At 50.2% G+C, this 24,977-nt stretch overlaps 1 protein-coding gene across 19 annotated transcripts; it reads left to right on the top strand.

Moving 5' to 3' along the window:
- Window positions 1-1,501: 1,501 nt before the first annotated feature.
- On the top strand, window positions 1,502-23,233 carry LOC105476701 (LAS1 like ribosome biogenesis factor). Of its 19 annotated transcripts, XR_011618229.1 has the most exons (15): window positions 1,503-1,839; window positions 2,591-2,716; window positions 3,697-3,766; window positions 4,850-4,931; window positions 6,404-6,688; window positions 7,025-7,071; window positions 7,914-8,023; window positions 11,096-11,181; window positions 11,532-11,582; window positions 11,884-12,090; window positions 12,439-12,586; window positions 15,329-15,444; window positions 17,683-18,176; window positions 20,842-20,992; window positions 22,914-23,233. XR_011618229.1 is itself a non-coding variant. In XM_071088676.1 (14 exons), exons 1-13 carry the CDS (start codon window positions 1,604-1,606, stop codon window positions 16,788-16,790), a joined length of 1,707 nt encoding a protein of 568 aa, XP_070944777.1. In that variant the 5' UTR covers window positions 1,502-1,603; the 3' UTR covers window positions 16,791-16,827; window positions 17,155-17,700. The 19 variants fall into 19 exon arrangements, 12 of the variants coding, with proteins under 12 accessions (XP_070944777.1, XP_070944776.1, XP_070944778.1 ...); XM_071088676.1 differs by lacking the exons at window positions 20,842-20,992; window positions 22,914-23,233 and adding an exon at window positions 16,648-16,827 and having other exon boundaries at window positions 1,502-1,839; window positions 17,155-17,700; XR_011618232.1 differs by lacking the exons at window positions 15,329-15,444; window positions 17,683-18,176; window positions 20,842-20,992; window positions 22,914-23,233 and adding exons at window positions 13,297-13,400; window positions 13,653-13,715; window positions 13,833-14,830 and having other exon boundaries at window positions 1,504-1,839.
- The last annotated feature ends 1,744 nt before the right edge of the window (window positions 23,234-24,977 follow it).

Below are 24,977 nucleotides of genomic sequence, written 5' to 3' on the forward strand. Positions count from 1 at the left end.
AGAATCACTTGAACCCCAGAGGCAGAGGTTGCAGTGAGCCGAGAATCGCGCCACTGCACTCCAGCCTGGGAGATTGGGCCAGACTCCATGTCAAAAAAAGAGGAGAGGAGAAGAGGGGAGGGGAGGGGAGGGGGAGGGGAGGGGAGAGGAGGAAGGAAAGAAGGAAGGAAGGAGAGAGAGAGAGAAAGAAAGAATGAGAAGGAAGGAAAAAAATAAAATAAAATAACCATGGGCAGACTACATCTTAGGAAAAGTTGGCTGGAGAAAGAAGCACATACAGAGGATGAACTGGGATTTGTTGCTGTAAAGCGTGAAAGTGCCACTCACAGCAATGCTGTTAAGATCGCTAGCAACAGTTCTGTCTCTCTCTCTCTCAAGTGTTACATTGGAAAATAACTTCTGCAAGAAGGATTGGGACATAGTCCTAAACATATTTTAGCCAACTTGTAAAATCAGAGGAACTTCGTAATACTGCTTTTCTCCCAGAACTCCAAAATACCAAGGAATTTTGCAGAAAAACTAAGTATACCTTGGTGGATGTTGAAACCAACATAGTGGAATGTTGGCAGAGTAAAATCCTACAATTTTCAGCTGTGACAGAGAACCTAGAGACCAGTCTACAACTCTCACTGTACAGATGGGAAAACTGAGACTAGTCTAAGTCCACACAGTTAGTTGCAAAATTTAGAGTAAAACCCAGGTCTCTAGGCTGGTATGTATGTATGTATATATGTATGTATTTTATTTACTTTTGAGACAGAGTCTCGATCTGTCACCCAAGGTGGAGTGCAGGGGTGCGATCTTGGTTTGCTGCAGCCTCCGCCTCCTGGATTCAAGCGATTCTTGTGCCTCAGCCTCCTGAGTAACAGGGATTACAGGCGTGTGCCACCATGTTCAGCTAGTTTTTGTATTTTTACTACAGACCGGGTTTCACCATGTTGGCCAGGCTTGTCTGGAACTCCTGACCTCAAGTGATCTACCCGCCTGGGTCTTCCAAAGTGCTGGGATTACAGGCGTGAGCCACCGCGCCCGGCCAGGCTGGTACTAATTTAAAAGGCAGGGCCCCTGGTTAACGGCCACGAAAGCAGATTTTTTCAACCCAACTTTATTTCGATGAGATATTTCCTCTGCAGCCCGGCTTCAGTGTCCAGTGTTTTACTAGGTTAGGTCCTGATTCGTAGCAATAAAAACATACTTAAAATCGCATTTTCAGTTCACTGGATGACTACAATCACGCTGCCGCCCGCCGAGGGGCGCCAAATAAAATTCCTCTTGCAGTGAAGACACACCCTTTCCGGTCTGGTACAGAAGCCGGTTAGCAACCAGGAAATTGGCGGAACCTGGAGGGTGAACGCTTGCACCTGGAGGGTTTGGTTTGTGAAAAGAACACTTCCGGCCGGCGAGTTTTTAACCCCGCATGTCATTAGGTCGGCGCCTAACTCTCATATTCCGATTGGCCATGCTGACGTTGGAAGGCGGGCTTGCGTATGGGGTCACGCTCTCCTATTGGCTGCTGGTGCGGTAGCGGTTCGGAGTGAGGGTAGCACGTTGAGCTGAAGGCTGTGCGGAGCGGCGCGGCACAGAGCCTGGTGTTGAGCTCAGTATGTCGTGGGAATCCGGGGCCGGGCCAGGTCTGGGTTCCCAGGGGATGGATCTCGTGTGGAGTGCGTGGTACGGAAAGTGCTTCAAAGGGAAAGGGTCGTTGCCACTCTTGGCCCACGGCATCGTGGTCGCCTGGCTCAGCAGGGCCGAGTGGGACCAGGTGACCGTTTATCTGTTCTGTGACGACCATAAGTTGCAGCGGTACGCGCTTAACCGCATCACGGTGTGGAGGAGCAGGTAAGGTGGCGGATTCGGCCCTTTTGCCTGCGTGCTGGTGGCGCTGTACCTCTTCCTTTGTCGAGTTTCTATAAGGCCCTGTTCTCCAGTCTTCCCCTAAGTCGCCTAAAGTTGCCCCTCTCCCAAATGCCTGGGAGAACGCCGCGGCCATCCTTGCGCTAATCCCGTTTGTGGATGGAAAGTAAGGGGTTGTGCCTCAACAATTCTCTTGTTGTATCTGTGAGGTTTACCCATTACCTCCAAAAACTGACCTTCTCCCAACTTGGAGAGGATGCCGGAGGGACTAGTGAGGCCTGAGCCAGGGCTTAAGGAGTAGGTTAATACCCTTGGGTGGATTTCCGATTTCAATGGGGAGGAGGTCTTGCCTGCAAAACCATGTTTGAGTGGGGCGCCTCAGTCCTGTTGGTAAGATTGAGTTGGGAGCCGACTAACAAGGGATAAGGGGCTCCTCTAGCTCAATGAGTTGATTTGGGGGGGGTGGGGGGTGAAAGAAAGGGGTGTGTCCACACAACTGTTGATTGACAGTCTACCAGTTAGGTGTTCTGTATACGGCCTAGTCAGCCCCTCATGCCCTGTATACTGTTGGATCCCACAGACATTACCCTGTCTCCCTCACCTTCTTGTTTTGTGTCTGTTCATGCTCTCTTGAACCAGAATATGATGGGTGTAGCCTGCAACAACCTAGGTTCTGAGGTGGAGGGTAGACCAGTGTAAGGGCTCTTTATGATGGTGCTGGACTGTGACCCTTTAGGTCAGGCAACGAACTCCCTCTGGCAGTGGCTTCTACTGCTGACCTGATACGCTGTAAGCTCTTGGATGTAACTGGTGGCTTGGGCACTGATGAACTTAGACTGCTCTATGGCATGGCATTGGTCAGGTAAGACCTGCATGGGGTAGGGGTGGAGGTTGGCTTTGGGGACTGGAGGCAGGGGAGGCATGTGATAAGCAAAACTTGGCTTCAGGTGTTACCTGAAGCAAAACCCTGCGTGTACCTCAGTGTGGATCAGCCTGTGATTATTGCCTGACTTAACAGCTTTTGGTACCCTCGTCAACACATTCCTCTTTTTCTTCCTTTTTCCTGAAAGCCTTCTCTTCCATTTTTCTTTCTCTCTTGGGATGTGGAAGAAGGGATTCAGACCAGGTGATCTCTGTGGGTCTCTTGATGGTCTGATATTTTTTCTTACCTTTGAATTCCTCACCCAGAGGAACTTGTCTGAATGGCTCGATGTCCTTGCCCGTGATTTAATGTGGACTTTCCAACCCTGTCCCTGTCTATTCCTAGCACCACCCTTTTCCCCTTCTCTCCTCATGAACACTGAAAGATTGCTGAGTTATGGAAGTGGAGACATGGGCTGGGAATTCCTGACTTACAAAGTGACTCATAATGGTTCTAGCTGTATACACATTGGAAAAAAGGTTGCTACTGAGTTTTCATATCTGTCAAAGTCTTTGTTTATCTATTGTTCCCCTTGTCTGCCTTGAGATCCTCCCTTTCTCTTCTTATTTTCTCCATTGGTTAGCTGTGCTCCCCATTATCTGATATAGTCCTTTGCAGCATTTATAGCATATTATGTTCTAGCCTAATACATTACATTATGTCATGATTATTTATCCTAGACCGAACTGTTCAAGGCTAGCGCAGTGTCTTATTCATCTGTATGGCTTCATTGTAGGGCAGACTCTCATTAAATGTCGTAATGGATGGAACTGTCCCTGCTCTGGCTGACACCAACTGTAAGAATAGGACAGGACAGTCAGTGGAAAAGTTGTGGAAATGCAGGGTTTCAGTAACTCAGCAAAGCATTTGGAATAAAATGGTTCCTTGGGCTGTGCCACTTATTTTTCCCTCAACTCCAGGTTTGTGAATCTTATCTCGGAGAGGAAGACAAAGTTTGCCAAGGTCCCCCTCAAGTGTCTGGCTCAAGAGGTGCGTATGATTCAGTGAACTTGCTCAATTCTCTCTCCAAGAGGGTTCACCAAATGGGGCATGGGGTAATGTGGGCACACAGTCAGACTAGCTCATCCCATCACTACCAGCCAAGCCCTGCAAGAATCCCAGAGCCTCAGCTTCCAGCCTGAAGGAGGCACAGTTGCTCCCTTGCTCATGACTGGTATCTCAGAGGGCTTGGCCTGCCCAACTTGCTGGGAGGAGCCCAAATGTAGCACTGGGTGGGGACAGGAAAGAGGTGACAGTCAGAAGGAGGAGACAGCTCAGCCACTGTGAGTCACTTTGTAAATCAGGAATTCCCATCCCATGTCTCTACTTCTGTAACTCAGACATTCTTGCCCTGAGTGAGTATGTGAAGTGTGTAGAGGCCCAGAGGGCAGGCATGTTCTCAGTCATTAGCACTTCCCAGAGTAGGTGTAAGAGGGAAACAGGGGTAAAGGATACTCAGGGAGAAGGACACGGTGGAGGGAGGCTGGAGAACGTGATTGTTAATGCTCATTCACAGGTATTTCTTTGTTGTAAAAGGGTGGTTGGTGGTTAGGGGAGGTGTGTGCCTTTTCTGTTTCTGATTTTCTTTTCTTTTTTTGAGACGGAGTTTTGCTCTGTTGCCCAAGCTCGAGTGCAGTGGCGTGATCTTGGCTCACCACAATCTCCGCCTCCCAGGTTCAAGCGATTCTCGTGCCTCAGCCACTCGAGTAGCTGGGATTACATTTATTTTTGGTAGAGACGGGGTTTCACAATTTTGGCCAGGCTGGTCTCCAACTCCTGGCTTCAAGTGATCCTCCCGCCCTGGGCTCCCAAAGTGCTAGGATTATAGGCATGAGCCACTGTGCCCAGCCCACTTTTCTAATTTTCAATACCTCCTCCATAGAGCAGTAAAAAAAGAATAAGGAGAGCTGGTTTTTGATCTTGGCTCTGTCACTATGATTGGAATCTTCTTTCAGGACCTCAGTTTCTCTAGTTGTAAAATAGGGCAGAGGGTGGTCAGGATAATTAATCTCTGGCTTCCTTCCAGCTTTAATATTTTCCAATTTCTATACTCACACCCTCCCCTGTAATCAGGTAAACATTCCGGATTGGATTGTTGACCTTCGCCATGAGTTGACCCACAAGAAAATGCCCCATATAAATGACTGCCGCAGAGGTAAGTCCTCAGAGGGTATACCTATTACAGTTAAACCCAGGGGCCTGGGCTTGGTGGCACTAAGGGTAGAGGGATAGGCAGGAGGGTCTTCACCTGGAGCCAAGGCTGGGACTAGGGTGAAAGAAGTGAGGCCTCGCCTTGGGCACAACATTTAAAGCGGGGAGAAGTCGAAAGTTCCATAATCAAGATAAATAACATATTAATGTGGAAAAATTCATGATAAACATAATATCAAAACTTTAAATAAAGCAGGATTAGTATTACTGATTTCTCCTTTTGTTTCAGCTTCCAACATGGCTTGGCATATTTTGATACCTTGACTACAGAGGTTTTTTTGCCTGCCCTTAAGTTGTTTTTGTTTGTTTGTTTGTTTTGAGACAAGTCTCACCCTGTTGCCCAGGCTGGAGTGCAGTGGCAGGACCTTGGCTCACTGCAACCTCCACCTCTTGAGTTCAAGTGATTCTCCTGCCTCAGCCTCTTGAGTAGCTGGGTCTATAGGCACACGCTACTACGCGTGATTAACTTTTTTTTTTTTTTGAGACAGAGTCTCGCTCTGTCACCCAGGCTGGAGTGCAGTGGCACAATCTCAGTTCACTACAACCTCCACCTCCTGGGTTCAAGTGATTCTCCTGCCCCTGCCTCCTGAGTAGCTGGGATTACGGGCACCCGCCACCATGCCTGGCTAATTTTTTTTTTTTTTTTTGTATTTTTAGTAGAGATAGGGTTTCACCATATTGGTCAGTCTAGTCTTGAACCCCTGACCTCATGATCTGCCCGCCTCGGCCTCCCAGAGTGCTGGGATTACAGGCATGAGCCACTGCACCCGGCTGTATTTTAGTAGAGTTGGGGCTTCATCATGTTGGACAGGCTGGTCTCAAACTCCTGACCTCAAGTGATCCGCTTACCTTGGCCTCCCAAAGTGCTGGGATTATAGGCGTGAACCACAGTGCCCGGCCACTCCCCCATTAAATGTTGTTCCTGACGTAGTCCCTCATTAGTCTCACATACCTCTCCGTAGTTGAGGTGGGGAGGTTGCCAGACATGAGCCATCAGCAGTGTCATGAACCCAGGAGTTCCTTGGACATCCACCCCATCCCGATTAAGAGTCCTGGATTTAGCCTCACCTTTTGTGATGGGAAAACTGAGATCTAGGAAAGGGGAGACTTGGCCAACACCATGTAACTAGCTAATGGGGCTGATTCCTACTTCTCCCACTTACTAGCCACTTGCTGTTTTTGGCATCCCGTCTCTAAGTCCAATAATAGTTTTTTTCTAGTAAAGGTGCTTGTGAGCAGGATAAAGCAAAGAACGGGGATAACCCAGAGTGAAAGAGGCTGCTTCTGGATATTTGAGATTTGAACCTTGGAGCCAAGCCTTTTCCTGGGGCCCTCCTATAATGCCCACAAGATGAGGCTGGAGGCCTGCTAGCTGCCTGCCTGATCCTGTGGCACTGCCTTCCTTCCCTCCTCTAGGCTGCTACTTTGTCCTAGATTGGCTCCAGAAGACCTATTGGTGCCGCCAACTGGAGAACAGCCTGAGAGAGACCTGGGAGTTGGAGGAGTTCAGGGAAGGGATAGAGGAAGAGGATCAAGAGGAAGATAAGAACATTGTTGTTGATGACATCACAGAACAGAAACCAGAACCTCAGGATAATGGGAAAAGTGCGGAGTCAGATGTAAAGGCCGATGGAGACAGCAAAGGCAGCGAAGAGGTGGATTCTCATTGCAAAAAGGCCCTGAGTCATAAAGAGCTATATGGTAGGTGTTTTGGAGGGCAGAAAGGGGCCCATGAGCCCAGAAGGCTCAGGCTTAAGAGTTAATGCTGTTTATTTCCCTGGCTCAGCATTTCCTCTGGGGCTGTGGTGAGTCTTAGCTTAAAAAATTACTGTCACAAACCATCTTCCTGGCTAGTTTCCATAGTATAATGGCTGTCACATTCACTTCACAAACCGTCTTGAGCCCTGTGAAGTAGTTGGGGAAAGAATTCTAGTTCCCCAATTACAACTCAAGAAATGAGGTGAGAGAGGCTCAGAATCCCATCAGGAACAGGGGTCTGGGCTGGCAGTCCTATCTGTTTCCCCATTCTGTTTTCAGAAAGAGCCCGAGAACTGCTGGTATCATATGAAGAGGAGCAGTTTACGGTAAGAAAGTGCCCTGGACTTGATGTGCTCTCATCTGCCCCAGCCATTTCTTCCCTCTTGCCAGCTACCTGAGACAAGTCTTGAGAAGGAATGTGAAAGAAAAGTGACAAAGCGTGAGGGAACTACTCGGAAAGAGAGAGGGGGGAACTAGGAAGGACACAAGAGGAGCAGAGTCCAAGTGACTGATCCTCCACACCGATGGAAGGGAACAGATGATGAAGTTTGCGGATAATCTGCCCCATTGGGTGGTAGGGAACAACTGGGAGTGGGTAGTTGCGCAGCCTTGCAATTCCGCAGCTGACCAGTAGATGGGGCCCAAGAGCTTCCCTAAATCAGGTGAGCTGGAGGGGTGCTGTTTTTAGGGAGGTCACCCAGAAACCATTTAGTTCAGTCCTCCCGTTTCACAGATTAAGAAGTTGAAGCCATGGATGAGTGAAGGGACAAGCCCAAACTCACATATACAATTAATGATAGAACCAGGATTAGTACCTGGATCTCCTAGTTACCTTTCTTCTGTAACTCATTGCCTCCCCTCATCCCTGGCCCTTTGGCCTAAGAGTCTGTATCTCCAGCCAAATTCCCCCATTGAACATCTCAGTATTTGCCCACAGGAAATTCAGTTGGAGGAGGGAGGGAGAGAGAAAGAGGAGAAAGTCTCGCATTTGAGAGTCAGGCTATTTTTAGTTGCAAGGCCAATAGGGGAGTTGTGGGCCCACCCTTGCATGCCCTGCCCTGTCCCCTGCAGGGCAGTGCTGAGAGGTCCTATGGGAAGGGATCCTGGAGGGGTGGAGGTGGGTTGCTTGGCTGAACCAGCCTTCTGATGGGACCCTCTTTACTGGCAGGTGCTGGAGAAATTTAGGTATTTACCTAAGGCCATTAAGGCGTGGAATAACCCGTCCCCACGTGTAGAATGTGTCCTGGCAGAGCTCAAGGGCGTTACATGCGAGAACAGGTGTGTAACTAGGTAACCGGGAGCTGCGTATTCTCTAGGATAGAGGGTAGCAGCCTCATTGAAATTGGTTTCCCTATCCTAGCTTGCCAATCTCTGCTGTACAGAATCCCAGGGATAATCCTGATCTCCTCCACAGTGACCCTACATTTGGCAGAACTGTTTGCCCTCGACCCTGCCAACTTCCAGGTGGGGGTTGCCTATACTAGAATGGCCAGAGGCAGGAATGCCCACTGTCATCCATCTCCTGGCCAGCTGCTTTCCTGTCTGTCGGGTGGCATGTGGAGCTCTTGACAACTAGGAAAATCCCTTGATAATTACCACCTCACTGCCTAGCCCTTGTCTAAGTTTGAGGTAAAAGATAATATGGTAGGTGTTGCTAGTCTTGTCTTTTTTTTTTTTTTTGAGACAGTATCTTTCTCTGTTACCAAGGCTGGAGTGCAGTGGTGCAGTCTTGGCTCACTGCAGCCTCCACCTCTTGGGTTCAAGTGATTCTCATGCCTCAGCCACCAGAGTAGCTGGGACTACAGATGTGAGCCACCACGCCTGGCTAGTTTTTGTATTTTCAGTGGAGACAGGGTTTCACCATGTTGGCCAGGCTGGTCTCAAACTCCTGGCCTCAAATGACCTGCCTGTCTGGACCTCTGAAAGTGCTGGGATTACAGGCATGAGCCACTGAGCCTGACCTTTTCTCCTTTTTTATGATAGGGTCATGCTCTGTCACCCAGGCTGGAGTGCATTGGTGCGAACATAGATAACCATAGCCTCAACCTCGCAGGCTCAAGAGATCCTCCCACCTCAGCCTCCTAAGTAGCTGGGACCAACAGGCATGCACTACCACGTCTGGCTAATTTTTTAATTTTTTGTAAAGGTGGGGTCTCACCATGTTGCCCAGACTGGTTTCAAGTTTGGGGATTCAAGAGATTTTCCTGCCTTGGCCTCCCAAAGTGCTGGGATCACAGGTGTAAGCCACTGCAGCCGGCCTGGTCTTGTCTTGTTTTTTTTTTTTTGAGACGGAGTTTCGCTGTTGCCCATGCTGCAGTGCAGTGGCACGATCTCGGCTCACTGCACCCTCCACCTCCCGAGTTCAAGGGATTCTCCTGCCTCAGCCTCCCAAGAAGCTGGGACTACAGGCAAGCACCACCACGCCCAGCTAATTTTTGTATTTTTAGTAGAGATGGGGTTTTGCCATGTTGGCCAGACTGGTCTGGAACTCCTGACCTCAGGTGATCCGCCTGCCTTGGCCTCCTAAAGTGCTGGGATTACAGATGTGAGCCACCACGCCCAGCCTGGTGTTTTCTTTTGAACTGCCATTGGAGGGTATTAGCATCCCTTGGATAGTCATGATTAGGGGAATAGAGGCAGGACCTTCTCAGGGTCTGGCTCCTAGAGACTAAGTTCCTTGTCTCTCAAGTATGGCTGTGAGCCTTTTTTTTCCAAAACAAAGTGCTCAGCTCAGTCCAGAGCAGGCACATAGTGTGTCTGCCCATTCTTCTTTCCTCCCTAGCTCTTGGGGGCTTTCTACCTAAATTCAGCTGGAAGGGCTTTGGGGGACTTTCCTCTAAGAACCTGTGGAGGCAGTGCTAAACCTCAGCTAGAGAGAAGTTGGAGAGTGTAGGTAGGTGGTGTAGGTGGCAGATTAACCCTGGGTGAAAACTATAGTGTAGGCTGGGATTGCCCCTGGAGTCTTCTATTCATGTCCAGGATACTAGTTCCAAAAGTATTTTATCAGTGTTTGCCCAGCCTAGGTTTCTTGGCTCTACCTTTCAGCAAAAGAGTTGGTGGTGGCTTCATTAGCAGCTGGGAAAACTATGCCACTAACACAGTAGTGTCTGCCTGGTAATGCTGGAGGGAGGGATCTAAGTATGTCAACTTTCCAGGCATTAGGACACCTTGGGAGCTCTTTTTTCCACGTCTAGGCTTGGTCAGCTAGGAGAATGTCTGTATCTGTTTAGTGTTGCTATAAAGGAATACCTGAGGCTGGGTAATTTATGAAGAAAAGAGGTTTGTTTATATCATGCTTCTGTATCCTGTACGGGAAGCATGGTGCCAGCATTTGCTTCTGGTGAGAGCCTCAGGCTGCTTCTTCCACTCATGGCAGAAGGCAAAGGGGAGCCCACTTTGCAGAGATCAGATGGCAAGGTGGAGGGGGAGATGTCAGGCTCTTTTTTAACAACCAGCTCTTGCGGAAACTAATAGAACAAGAACTTGATACTGTGGGAACAGCACCAAGTCATTCATGAGGGATCCGACCCAGTGACCCACACCCCTTCTACAGGCACCAAGGTCAACATTGGGGATCAAATTTCAACATAAGATTTGGAGGGGACAAACATCCAAACTGTAGCAGAGAGCCTCTTGGGAAGCCACTAACTCTGGAGGAATCAGCTTGCTGTTGCTGGTGTAGGTTTGAGCTGTTAACCCATTTATGCTGGCGGTTCCAATAATGGAACACTAGGCATAAATGGGTTAATAGATAGAGATGGGTGATTTACCTCTATAACCTATTCCTGCAACCCCTCTAACTTTGTTCTGGGTTTTTAGAACCCCTAGTAATAAGGCCTGTGGACCATATTTGGTCTAGCAGTTGGGTCCCCAAGGTTTCTACTTCTAGGATCTAAAAGAAGGTAGCCAGGGAGAAGAGAAGGGGTAGGGTACTGGGGAGTGGTTAAGAGAAACAGACTGCAAGAACTGAGTCTAAAAGCCCTTGACCCCATGATACCAGGCATTTAATTCCTTCCTCTGTGGATGTTGAACTTTTTCCTGTCTATGTGTTGAAGTGTATTCAGACACTACTGCCCTCATTATGGGCCATAGATCAGCATTAGTGCTTGGTAAGCACTTGTTCAAAACCCACTGATCCCAGCCTCTAACCAGCCCCTGCCCGAGGAGGCTGAAGCCTAAGATCCAATTGTCAACTCCCTTCCTCCCCACTCCTACCCACCCACCACCCCTCTCCCTATACTGCTTCAGCCACTTGAGCCAAAGGCATTAACTGCTTTGGAGGTAGGTGGAGGAGTAGGAGAGGGTCTTCTGCCAGCATCACTTTGCTAAATTAGTGTCCTCTTGTTCCAGGGAGGCTGTGCTGGATGCTTTTCTGGATGATGGCTTCCTTGTCCCCACATTTGAACAGTTGGCAGCTTTGCAGATAGAGTATGAAGGTAGGGTTCTGGGGGCTCACTGCACCCTTAGGGTTCTGATTCTTGGGTGGGAACACCTGGGATGGGCTGGGGGGCCCTGGTTTGGGGTGTGAAGGCTGTTTCCTGCCATTCCGCGGTCTCTGAAATTCCCTCAGCCTTTCTGGCTGAGCAGAACAGGTAGCCCCACTGACAGTTGTGGGGCTGTCCTTAAGTGGTCTGGAATGGGGTGGGGTGGGATGGGGTGGGGTCGGGGAGTCTTAATGACATTATTGTGCCATGTTCATTGTGATTTAGCTGCTAGCTAGAGAGCTAGAACAGCAGAATTGGAGGGGCCTTGTGAGGTCATCTAGTCCAACATCCTCATGTTACAGATGGTCAGACTGAGGTCCAGAGAGGGGAAGGTACTGACCCAAAGTCACACAGTGAGTTATTGACAAAGCTGAAGCTAGAACCAGATCTCTGTTTTGTTTATACTTTATTTTGAGTCAGTTGTTGGTTGCCAGATACTAACTGGTTTCTCTCTCCCCACTGTTCTGCTCTCCTCTTTCCTTTGTTCTGCGGTGGCAACTCTGTTGTTGGTGGGGGGCTTGGCTCATGCGCGCGCACACATTCTCTTGCTCTCACTCTCACTTCCTTTCTCTTGCTGTCTCTTGCTCTCTCTTTCGTGCTCTCCTGCTCTCTCCCTCCTATTGCCCCCTCAAATGGGTGTCCCTTACAAACCAGAAAACGTGGACTTGAATGACGTCCTGGTGCCAAAGCCGTTCTCTCAGTTCTGGCAGCCCCTGCTCAGGGGCCTGCACTCCCAGAACTTCACGCAGGCCCTATTGGAGAGGATGCTCTCTGAACTGCCAGCCTTGGGGATCAGCGGGATCCGGCCTACCTACATCCTCAGATGGACCGTTGAACTGATCGTGGCCAACACCAAGACTGGTGAGGGAGACTAGCCCTAGCCCTAGGGCCTAAGGCAGCCCAGGCAGGAGCCTCTGCCGCTGTCCTCAGCTCTCTGCTAAGAAGCACCAGGCAAACACCTCCCGTGTTAAAGGTTTAGGTTTGCCCAAGAGGGCCCCGCGGAAGCAGTGGACAAATCTCCCTTTTCCTTTTCTTCTCAGAGCCAACTAAACTGGGCTGGGGCAAAGTGCCCTGAATTCTTTGAGCAGTTGGGAGGTATAGGTGGGGAGTCTGGGGGGATGGGGAGGGACAGAGCCAAACTTTCTGAGGTGAAATGTTGGGTGGGGGGCTCACTGCTTCCTTCTCCTTAGATCCTCTCTTCTCTCTCAGGACGGAATGCTCGCCGATTTTCTGCAGGCCAGTGGGAAGCAAGAAGGGGCTGGAGGCTGTTCAACTGCTCCGCCTCCCTTGACTGGCCCCGGATGGTTGAGTCCTGCTTGGGCTCACCTTGCTGGGCCAGCCCCCAACTCCTTCGGATGTAAGTCTCTTGAATTCCATCCGGTAAGAGGGTGAGGCGCTTCAAGCCTCGGGGCCACACTGCCCTAGAATGACTGAGTTAGAAGGGCCCTTTGGGGACAATCTAGCCCAGTCTCACTCCCACTGACAGATGGGACAACTGAGTCCAGAGAGGGGAGGGGTAGGGTTTTCTTACCTAAGATCATACAGCTCAAGACTTGACTGAACTGAGTCCAGTGTGGGAATGGATAAGACAATCCCCCTAGAGTGCTTAGCACAGTGGCCTGCACAGAGTAAGTGCACAATAAATGGTAGCTGCTGTTTATTATTGAACCCAGGTCTTCTGACTCCAAGCCCAGTGCTGTTTCCTCTATTATCTTTCCAAAGTATACCTCTGATAGTTGCTTAGCAACCTTCAGTTGCTCCCTATTGCCTTCCTGTTAAGTCTAGGCTGCTTAGCCTGACATTCAAAGATCTTTCTGATTCTGGCCCAACTTACCATGGTAGCCATACCTCCTGTGAGTCTCCTTTACCCCATCCACCCTGGGTTCTATGGTCAAACTGAATATTGCACTGGTAAATACCTGTGGTTGTCTCCCTTTCCTTTTCTCTGTCATTTCCTGACCCTGAGCCACTTCCCTCATAATCATGGAAGCCTTTAGCACCTGATTTCCTTCTTGCTTTCTTGAGCAATATCTGTTTCATTTGGATGACTCATCTGACACTCTGCAGCTCCTCAACTCCAGTGACTTTCATTCTCCACTACACTCAGCAACCCATTTCCATCATTCGGAGCTGTTCCACCTCTGAAAGCTGACATCCCAGCATCCCACTCGGTGACCACCACTTCTCGTCCTTCTAGTTCTCACCCTTGCATCCCATGACATTTGCTCTTTGCCTGCATCCAGATCTCCATCCCTCCATTTCCTGCATCCCTTGACCTTGCTTCCCCTCTATCCTGTCTGTGGTTGCTCAGTTCGGCCACTCATCATCAGCACCTTCAGCTTTGCCCATCCTTTGGCCATATCTGACTTGCAAACCCCTGAGCTATAATTGATCCTCCCCATTCTGCTTCCCCTGCTCCTCAGCCCGGGTAGCTGAGCTCTGCTGGAGAAAACCACATAGCCCTGCGGATTGCTGCCACTGCAGAGGTATGATTTTTAATCTTGGGCGAGGCCTCAGTTCTGCTTGTCTGAACTTTTACTTGTTTTCTGACCACTTTCTCTCCCATTTCCTCACTATTCTAAACCCTTACCGCTCACCTCAAGCCCCTCCCCCTCTCCCATTTCACCCTAGCTTCCTCGAGCACATGGAGGCATCCGGCAGGGCCCCCTCGACCTGAGGTCCAGCCCTCGTGAACTGATCTGCGGCTGCACTCAACCTTCTCGCCAGTCTCAGGATGAGGTGGCCTTGCCCCACCTCAAAGCCTGCTCCTCCACCTGTGCTCTGGAGCCACCTCTGCCAGCATCGCTGGGGCCTCACCCCAGCCTCTACCTTGCTCTGCTGGCTCTTGCTCTTCAACCTAGGAACGTGCCTGAGCTTTTCTCATCTTAAACAAAACAACAGTAACAGCAACACAAGCAAAATCTCCTTTGACCCTGCATCCCTCTGTTGGGTTATCATCAGCTTATCATTCCCACCCTTCCCATCAAAACATCTCAAAAGAGTAGTCTACACTCAACACTCTCCATTTCCTCACTACCCTCTTACTCCTCAACCTGCTGCAATTTGACATTCACCCCCCGAGTTGCTTTGACCTCCTAGTTACCAAATCAGTGGGCCCTTGTCAGTCTCTGTGTCTGCTGCATTGATGCTGTTTACCACCCCCTCCTTGAAAAATGCCTGTGCTTATTACTAGTTCCTATAAAGTGCTGAGACCCAAATCTGTCTAGCTGTGGCCCTTCCCCCAAGATTCAGCCTCCTGTACTCGACTGCATGTGAGACATCTCCCCTTGGATGGCCCACAGGCACCTTACTGTGACCAAAAGAGAATTGGTCGTCTTAGTCCCCATCTCAACTCTAAAGTGGTCTTCCTCCTCTGTTCCCTATCTCACTTGGTGGCGGCACCATCTACCCTGTCCTGTTGACTCTCGAATACTTCCCAAATCTGAGGTTTTGTGTTGCCGTGTCTACTTCCCCTAGTGTCTCCTTCCCTCTATCAGACTAAACTTTTCAAGGGCAAGGACTCTACATCAGCTGTCTGTGCCCCAGCACACCACACAAGTCTAGGCACCAAACAGGCCTCAGTAAATGTTGTTGAATTGAACCATGCTCTGCTCTCTCATTCCTAGCAGTGCTGTCCTTGGTGGGAGCTGACCCAGTGCCTGGGGAATGAATGAAGTGGGAGTCTGGATGCCAAGACCCTCTTAGTCCCTGATCCCCCTATTGAGTCCAAAAGTCTTTCTTTAACCCTGGTGACATTTGGGACACAGAGGTATTTGTAAGATTTTAAAAGTGGCTTTGTAGACAAAGTCAGTCAAGGCAAGACTTCCAGAAATTGGGACTGAACAGCCACATTGCCAGATGTGTGCTCCAGACTAGAAGTGATGTGGATGGGTGGGAAATTGGGAGGAGAACCAAAAGGGCCTGGATGAGTCAGAGTTTCGAGAGGAGGCATTTGAACAATTCAAGCAGGAGAAAGAATAAAGCAAGTTTCAAAGTCCAGAAGGAACATGGCATGTGTATGTAATGGGAGGGAGGGAATGACAAGAGCAGCATGGAGAGGTTTGGATAGGTGGCCTTCAAGGTACTTTCCAATCCTAAGTGCCTGCAGAGTGGAAGCTGCTGGTCTTGGAGAAGTCTGGACCACAGAGATCTTCTCCCAACCCAAGCATACCAGAGGGATGCGAGACATGCCAGCAGTAACAGCGGCTCACTTGGGTACGATTTCTTGTGCACAGATCCTGCCTTTCCCAGATAAGCAGTGAATCTAGTCCTAATCACTCCATTACACAGAGTGGGGAACAGAGGGTGTTTGCCCAGGTATTATGCTGCAAGTCAGAGCTGGGGCCAGAATCCAGATAGCCTGTCGTTAGTCCCATGCTCTTCTGTAATACTCCACTAGATTGTATTATTGCAGAAAGCATCTGTTAAACACAGAACTTGGCTTTTGTTTACCCCAGAGAAAAAATAAAAGATACTATTGGAAATTAAGTGTCAGGCATGGTGCTGTGTTTTTTTGTAGAGGTTAATTTCATTTACTTTGACACAGCAGTCTTGGGAGGTGGAAGTATTATGTATTATAATCTATTTGACAGATAAGACATTGAGGCTCTAAGGAGTGATGGGACTTACCTAATAGCCACACATTTGTTGATGGTGGGACAGGGATCTTGGCCCAGGTGGTGTGAGCCCAAAGTCCACCTTCATTCCATCAGCCTGAATTCTGTGACCTTCTCAGTCCTGAGCTATGACCAGACATACTCGAGGAAGGGGGTGTATTTTAAGATTCACATCACCCCTGCACCTTAGTGGTCAGACTAATGGCTCAAGATAGCAGGTGGGTAATCATAAGCAGGCTGATGAGGCATTTTGCCAGTATCAAGTGTCTGGGAATATTTGTTATTAATCACACTAATGGACCACCATGAGAGGACAAAGTTTCTCTCTGGCTTTTCATCTGATAGGGCTGGAAGCTTTTCAAGCACTTTCCCCAGCCAGCCAATATCAATTTAATTTGAACTACTATCCCCTTGGAATATGAAATTGGCTCCATAGACAGGATCTCCCAGTCAAGTCATCAGCCCCCCAGCCCTGCCCCCACTGACCAGTCACCCTGCATATGTGACCAGTCTGCATGTGCCCAGAGAGAAAACAGCCTGCTGAGCTCATGGCCCGTCTGTGAACCATCCGCATCCATTTGTGACCGGGTGCCCGTTAGGTACCAGGTTCTATGAGAGGCTCTGTGAGGGGTACTCACCCTCTTCTCACCTCGAGCTCCCCTTCCCAGCAGCTCTGTATCTGTTGGTGGTTTTGCTGTTGGCGCCGTCTTTTGTGTGCACAGTGTCATCATCTTTAACTCTGCCTGACCCCTGCCATCAGTCACCAAGCCCTGCTCTCTGTCTGTCTGTGTATCCTTCACAGCTTCACTCCATCCCATCTCCACTGCCAGTGCCCCAGGTCAGCCCTCCCCGACTCTGGCCTCAACTGTCGGAACAGGCTCCTCCCTGGTCTCCCTGCCTCCAGGCTGCCTGTCCAGGCCAGCTTCCACATGGTCACCATGGTGATCTTCAGAAACATGGCCTTCATGTGTACTCAGAATTGGCAAGTGACCCCTCACACACACACCAATGCACACACATAACTTCCCAGCCCTCTCTTCCTCCCACGGCTCCTCAGCACAGGCCGTGCCCTCTAGCTGGGCTACTCACTGCACGCAGCAGCACCATGTGCTTGCTCTTGTCTCTGGGCTTCCCGGGCCCTACCTCCTGCACGAAAGCCCTCCCTTGGTCTTTCCTGCCCTCCTCGTGCTCTCTGTCTCCCTCAGCCCCGCAGTGCCTGCAGTAGGTTTGCAGTGCTCATCTGGCCTCCCTCCCACATCCTGCTTTGTCTTGTCAGCCGCTGCTTTTTTTTTCTTTTCCTCCATTCCAGGCTGGGCTGTAGCTGCTCCCATAAAGGGATCACAGTTTGTGTTCCACGCAGAAGGAGCCCAGAACACTTCCAGGCATATCCTTGGAGCTCAAGACAGGTTGCTCAGCTAGGCCACAGAAGAGAGGGATCTGCTCATTTCCAGCCCTGCAGGCCTGTTGGCTGTTTTGTGTATTTATGTAGCTTTTAAGTGCAGACTAATAGCTATCATTTATTGCATGCCCACTATGTGCCAGGCACTGTGCCAGGCATTCTATGTGAGCTTTCTTATTTACTCCTCCCAACAATCCTATACATTAGGTATCATTATTGTCCTCATTTTACCTGAGAATGGAAGTGAGGCACAGAGATGAACCACAGAGCTTGTTCGGGGTCCATGGTCCTGTTGTTTCTATGTTCTGTCTGCTCTACTACACTGCCTTTCAGAGGCAGGTCTGGAAGTTCAGAGACCAAGTTCAAACCCTGGAGTGTTGGGGTATGAAGTGGCTTGGGATTTTGAATCTTTCCTACCCCATCCCTCCCTTTGCTCAGCATCTTCAAAGCCATGGGGCAGGGCCTGCCAGACGAGGAGCAGGAGAAGCTGCTGCGCATCTGTTCCATTTATACCCAGAGTGGAGAAAACAGCCTGGTGCAGGAGGGCTCTGAGGCCTCCCCCATTGGGAAGTCTCCATATACACTAGACAGCCTGTATTGGAGCATCAAACCAGCCAGCTGCAGCTTCGGGTCTGAAGCAAAGGCCCAGCAGCAGGAGGAGCAGGGCAATGTTAATGATGTCAAGGAAGAGGAGAAGGAGGAGAACGAGGTCTTGCCAGACCAGGTAGAGGAGGAGGAAGAAAATGACCAAGTGGAGGAAGAGGAGGATGAAGATGATGATGAAGACGATGATGAGGAAGATGATGAAGAGGAAGACAGAATGGAGGTGGGGCCTTTCTCTACAGGGCAAGAGTCCCCCACTGCCGAGAATGCTAGGCTTCTGGCCCAGAAAAGAGGAGCTTTGCAGGGCTCTGCATGGCAGGTTAGCTCAGGTAAGAACTACTTTGTCCCCACATGAACTTCTTTTCTCTTTGGCTGGCTCTTGAGGCTTCCTTCTACCCTAGGAAGAGATGGAAAGTAGCAGGAGGTAGCCAATGTGAGGCAAGCCTGGAGGCAGCCTGGTGCATAGATGACAGGTGGCTTCTCCCGCCTCTTAGGATGGAGCCTATGAGTGCCAGGGACCACTGTCAGGCTGCTGGCTACCCCATATAAAGAGCACATTCTGAGAGGATGACATGGGTGTGAGCCCTGGGCAGTAACATAGAGGCAGAAGATAGCAAAAAGTAGGGAGTGTGTATGTATATGGTTCTGCATGTGTTTTTCACTTGCAGTGAGACAGTGCTTTCTGTGTATGTGTGTGTGTACCTCGAGGCTGGCTGGTCATAAGACAAGATTTTGCTGTGTGTATTAGAAAGAAGGAACCTAGGGCATTAAGTCAGAGAAACAGGAAGTGAAATCACAAGAGAGAATAAGGAATGCTGTGATTTTTAGGTGAGCACACAAATTAGTGAGACTGAAGCCAGGAAGAGGCTGCAGGGAGGGTTAGTGATAGGGATCTGCTCTTCCTTTTGAGTACCCTTGCTTAGGTTAATGAACAGGAACCTCGGAGGCTGGAAGACCCGGAAGGAATGACAGAACAGCGTGGAGTCTGTGTGCTGAAGCCTGGGGAGGGAGGGAGAACAGCTGGGCCTGTGTGGTGTGGGGTGGGCAGTGGCAGAAAGTGAGAGGGGAGGCAGTGAATGAGTTTATAGAGAAAGATACTATGGCCTTTGTTTGCCCTTGTATGGACAGGGTGGAAGGGCTGGAACATAAAACATAAAATCTGTCTCTCTGTGTGTGTATATGGGCGTGTGCCTGTACCTGCTGGCCAAACCATGGCCCAGTGACAAATAACTTAGGGCAAGGAGGGCTGTGTTGGGGGATCTTTGTAAATATTGAAAGGGAGGGGCATTGGCATAAGCAGAATTGTGTGTGTGTGTGTGTGTGTGTGTGTGTGTGTGTGTGTGTGTAGGAAAAAGGGAAAAGTAGGGGCAGTTAAAGAAGTCATGGCCAAGCAGGCTGTCATACAGCTTTGTGAAGAGGAGGCAGGGTTGCTGAAATCCATGAGGGCTAATAGGTGTCTGTGAGAGAAAAGTGACAGCATTGAGGTTGGCATCTATGGAGGGGTAGTGGGAACAGGCAATGAGATATAGCCATCCAGAGGTGGCCTGTATGTTCACACCATCACTGGGGACATGTACAAGGGTATCAGGATAAAGAAGCAGGGGCAGTGATGTAGACAGCATTGGGGATATTAGTGATGATAGATGATTGGGTCAGGGACAGAGCCTATGTGGGTAGTGGTCCCTGTGCACGAAGGTGTCTCTGTATCATGGAGCAGGACATTAAGACAGGCACAACTTCCAGTAAGAGAGCCAGGGGAGGGGGATGGACAAGTAGAGGAACAGTCCTTCCTGAGGAGCTCTGGGTTACATAAAAAGTTGGTCCAGGGTTGACACATTATAGAATGCCAGGGGCATTATGACAGGGAGAATTCTTTGAGTACCAGGGAGATGCAGAAGGCCAGAAATGGAAACTACGTGGAATGCACTAGCGAAGGCTTCATTTGAAAACACTGAATGCATTTGTGGAAGGATGGGGAGGGACATTTAATATAATACTGTGTGGTAGGTGTCTCAGTGATAGGACAGAGCGGGATGGGGGATGCCCGGCATCCCCATTCTAAAGTGGAGCATCTGTATGTGGGGGGATGTGAGTTGTGAATGTGGAAAGTCTAGAACGTTAACTCTTTCCCTCTCTCCTTTGCCATTGCTCCTTCTGTGTGTACACATGTGTGGGGAGGTAGGGACAGGAAGATTCCTGGTTGTATGCCAATGAATGAGGTTTGTGGGAGGCAGGGAGTGAACAGGACAGTCACTGAGTGAAGGGCTTATGTATGTGTGCTTCTGTATACATACTTGGGGGGCTGTGAGGGGTGGGATATGTAGTGAGACAGCCCTTCCCCAGAAAAGGGGTGTACCTTGTGCATCTTGGGGCAAGAACTGCAGGGGGCAGGGGAACATATTATCTCAGGGAGTCCACCCTGAGATGGTCATGGGGGTGTGTGTGTATCTCTGCATTAAGAAAACATGTGGTATTCAAACAGGCAGGGGAGTGTGTGTGTAGATTTGTAGGAAATCTAGGTCATTCAGATACTCTGAGGTACTGGTGGATTTGGGGTTTGCGGGGGAGGTGCTTTGGGAATTCTGGGACATCCAGACCCTCCATGATGTGTCCCTATGTATGTGTCTGCAGACAGGGAAATAGGGGTGAGGATGAGAAGTTGAAGCAGTGATACAGCCAGGTCTGAAGTTGTTGTTTGTGTCTGTGTGGGAACATGCCTGGGGAAGTAGGAAAAGAGCAAAGAGGGACAAAAATGTCTATAGTTGTATACTTGTAAACAAATAGAGGGGAAGAAGGACCATAAAGAATGTGTGGTGAAGCACTCTGGTGGAGAGGGGCTCATGAGAAGTGATACCGAGAGCAGTGAAGCTGGAGATCCTGAGAGAGCCCACCCGTGCTAAGTGGGGTGGGTGGATGGACAAGGTGAGCAGGCCTGTACACCAGTCAGAGAACCAGCTCATCAGCCCAGTCTTGCCACTTCCCTTTGCTCCACAGAAGACGTGCGATGGGACACATTTCCCCTAGGCCGAATGCCAGGTCAGACCGAGGACCCAGCAGAGCTCATGCTGGAGAATTATGACACCATGTATCTTTTGGACCAGCCTGTGCTAGAGCAGCGGCTGGAACCCTCAACATGCAAGACTGAGTGAGTGCCCATGGCAACAGGATTTCTCACCCCCTTTCTCTGCCACCTGTGGGAGGGAGAGAAGACAAGGTGAGGTGGGTGGGGGAGGTAGCTGTCCCCAGTCAGGGCCTAAATGAGTGAAGTGTAAGCCCCAGTCCCTGGCTGGGCCCTTGCCAGCTCTCCCTGTCCCTAGTGTGGGGAGCCAGTGAAGTAGCCACACAAGCTGGGCTTAGCATCCCTCTCAGATTGCATTCAGTTTGTGCTTATGGATGGATGTGTGTGTGTGTGTCTGTGCACACATTTTGGGAGGAGAAGGGTCCGTAGCTTTCAGCAGATTCTCTTAACTGGTCTACCACTCCTAAAAGGTCAAGAATAGATGCTCTCATCCAGCTTTTTCATGTTCCTGAGGAGAAAACTAAGGCCCAGAAAGGGGAAGGGATTTGTCCAAATGTGCACAGAGTAGTCAGTAGGCCTCCCCACACTGTCCAGGCACCTTGGTAGCAAGGCCTGCACAGGGCTTCATGCTGTCCCTCGAAACTCGCCTCTGAATCACAGGCGTGGGAGCCCTTGGGTCACCAGGGAGCCAGAAACCAAGCAGCCCTTGCTGAGGGGCTATGCTGGTAACACAAAGGAGCCCATCCAAAGGGCCTATACATTCCAGAATGCTGGGCCATTCTGACCAGGGGAATCCTGTGAGTACTAGAGAGGAACCCCTGCAGGGCCCTGAAACTGAGTCTTTCCCTTTGCTGCCTGCCCACTCCCTGGGAGATGAACCCCTCTTCATCTGGACATTCTGGGAGAGGGCTATAGAATCCAGGGGCCCCAGAAGCAGACCAGACCCAAGGCAATGCCATGGACTCTGTCCAAGGCCACGGGCCAGGGCCAGCAGGCCTCTTGGAGAGGAGAGGCGGCAGCTGGGGAAGCCAGGAGATCTGTAGTTGGGAGTGGGATTCACATGTCTGAGACAGAGGTGCCCTTACCCGTCCTTCCCACCCAGCCTGGACCTGGGTAAGGATGGCTTATTGAGTACCATGGATATCAAGGGTGAAGTGTGGGCAGCTGGAGCTGTTCAGTCAAGAAGGAAGCTGATTCAGCCCAGCTCCCACACCAACTGTAGTCAGGAGGTTTCCTCTGCTGTGGAGGGGCATGCCCATCCCTGCTCCTTGTCTCAGCTCCACCCCTGACTTGGCTACGTGGCCTTGGGCAAGTCCATTCCCATCTCTGGGCCTCAGTTAACTTGTCTGTAAGATTGTGGGTGATGGGAGGTGGTGGGACTAGATCATCTATAAGGGTTTTTTCAGCTGCAGTAGTGTAACCATGGATCTGCCTGAGGGTAGGATGATGGCTTTGCTCTCAGCTGTCACCCTCACCCAGCTGGAAGGACCTTGACCTGCGGGAAGCAGGGGAAGCAAGAGTGTTATGAGCAGGGCCAGGGAGAAGGAGGGCAGAGCCACCCTCCCTAAAGCAATCTTGCAATTGTGGGCCTTGTCTTACAGCCCAAGCCTGGCCGTGGACCCCTTAACCAGCTATTGGGTGTGGGAGGGATCCAGCCTGGAGTGCCCTGGCCCCCAAGCTCTAAGGCCTTGAAAGGTGGCCCTGTTAAGGCAGCTACTTTCAATGTCTTGGGAGTCAGGTGGTGTGGGGCCCGCTCCCCTGCCTCAACCCAAACAGCTCTACTTTAATCTGGTTTATCTACTAGGACTCTGCATAAAGCTTCATTTGAAAAGCTCCTTGCCTCCTTCCCTCCTTTCCTCAACTGAGGAGAGGGCCAAGCCACCCCTGGGGCCCACATGAAGTCGTTTCTAGGATTTGCTCCAGCCTCTTTGTAAAGCCAGACAGGAGAGTGGGCCCATCCCACAGATACACACATGTCAAGCACACTTGGCCCCTCCAGAGCCTAAAGCTGCCTCCTTCCCTGACTGACCTCCCACTCTTTCCTCAGCACCTTGGGCCTGAGCTGTGGTGTCGGCAGTGGCAACTGCAGCAACAGCAGCAGCAGCAACTTCGAGGGCCTTCTCTGGAGCCAGGGGCAGCTGCATGGGCTCAAAACTGGCCTGCAGCTCTTCTGATGGCCATCCCTGGTGCAAGTGTTCATCTAGCCCTGCCAGGGCAACAGCCTACCCCCTAGTACAACTGATGCTCCCTGAGACAACCTGGGAGACAGCCTGGATCAGCCACATCAACTCAGTTTTCCACCACAGGGGAATTTTGAATGTCTTTTGTTTTTGTTTTGTTTTGAAAAATAATAAACAGGCAACTGTAGTTTTGGTGTTTGTGAGATGAAGAGGGTGGGTGCTGGGGCAGACCAGTATAGTTTTCCCTTTACTGTGGAGGCTCCAGACAAGGCTTGACCAGGAACCAGGTCCTGAGGCCCTGTGGGCCTCTGGCTCTGATTGCTCCCATAACCAGGCTCCACCCATATCTTATTCCGGACTCCTCGAACCATTTCTGTTCTCAGCTGTAGTATGAGGCCAGCTCACTTGGAAGCATCAGGCCCCAGAGGCACTGCTAGCTACAGAGCCTAGCGAGTGGCCAGGTGGTTTGTTTAGAGCCTCCCTGACAGTGGGAAGAGTCAGGCCGCCTTGCTGCTACCCAACAGGCTTCCTGCTGTTCTCCACACCTGCTCACACTATACACGAAACAGCAGTTGAAAGCCGGAGAGATTTTCTTTGTCACTTCTGCACTGTTTTGGCCTAGAAAAGATGAGAGTGGGCTTCCTTGTGGTGTGCATTAGAGCAAGAGAAATATCTTAGGGACTGATCCACTGTTCTCTGTGGTCACCAAATCCCCTCAGAAACTCACCTCACCTTAGAGTGCCTACCCCATGTCAGCCCTGAGCTAGCAAGAGATAGGGATGAATAAACCATGTTTTCATTCCTTAGAGCCTTCAGCCTGGTGAGGAAGGACAGAGTCACCAAATGATAACCTGATGCCTCTGCTAGGTGCCTTAAGGGATTTCTGTAAATGGCCACACCAAGAAATGATGGAGAGGGCTTATACTAAGAAAATGCCAAAGAGGAATTTGGTAAAAGTGCTGTGCCAGAGCCCAGACAAGAGTTTTAACTTGGATTAGGACCCCTAGAGTGTCTACAACACTTCAAAGGATATACTGAGTATCATTGTGGGTATGTGTATAATCATTTTTCTAAGGGGCTGGTCCACAGGTTTTATCAAGTTGTCAAAGGGGTCCATTAGTCCAACAGCCCAGCAGTGTTAAGATCTTTTCTGTGTATGATCCAAGCAATAGGCATGGGCAAAGCAGTCTTGTGCAGCATCAGTTTCCTTCCAACTCTCCCCTGTCCCCTCACGATGGCAAATGCTAGAAGTCTGTTGGCATCTTGGAATGTCAGAGCTGGAAGCGTTCTCAAAGAACATATAGGCAGCTGGACGCGGTGGCTCACGCCTGTAATCCCAGCACTTTGGGAGGCCGAGGCGGGCGGATCACGAGGTCAGGAGATCGAGACCATCCTGGCGAACACGGTGAAACCCTGTCTCTACTAAAAATACAAAAAAAAAAAAAAAGTAGCCGGGCGTGGTGGCGGGCGCCTATAGTCCTAGCTACTCGGGAGGCTGAGACAGAAGAATGGCATGAACCCAGGAGGCGGAGCTTGCAGTGAGCCAAGATCGCACCACTGTACTCCAGCCTGGGGGACAGAGCGAGACTCCGTCTCAATTAAAAAACAAAAACATGTAGGCTCCATCTAGTGAAGATTTGCAGTTGTGTACTTCAGGAGGTACTCCAGTGCCTGCTCTGTGGGGAGATAGGTGCCACAAGCTCTGGGTTCCCATCCAGCACTTCACCAGATTCTTATGTATTGGAATCATATATAAGATTTCTTTGGAAAGATGTTTTTGTTTTTGTTTTTGTTTTGTTTTGAGACAGCCTCACTCTGTCGCCCAGACTAGAGTGCAATGGCACGATCTCGGCTCACTGCAATCTCTGCCTCCCGGGTTCAAGTGATTCTCCTGCCTCAGCCTCCCAAGTAGCTGGGATTACAGGTGCCCG

The sequence above is a fragment of the Macaca nemestrina genome, chromosome X (genome assembly GCF_043159975.1).
Source record: "Macaca nemestrina isolate mMacNem1 chromosome X, mMacNem.hap1, whole genome shotgun sequence".
Lineage (NCBI taxonomy): Eukaryota > Metazoa > Chordata > Mammalia > Primates > Cercopithecidae > Macaca > Macaca nemestrina.

Coding starts and splice junctions, on each gene's coding strand:
- LOC105476701 (XM_011732866.2), top strand. CDS start 1,604: ATGTCGTGGGAATCCGGGGCCGGGCCAGGTCTGGGTTCCCAGGGGATG. Junction 12,091..12,438: donor CGTGGCCAACACCAAGACTG/GTGAGGGAGACT, acceptor CTTCTCTCTCAG/GACGGAATGCTCGCCGATTT. Junction 18,177..20,841: donor TGCATGGCAGGTTAGCTCAG/GTAAGAACTACT, acceptor TTTGCTCCACAG/AAGACGTGCGATGGGACACA.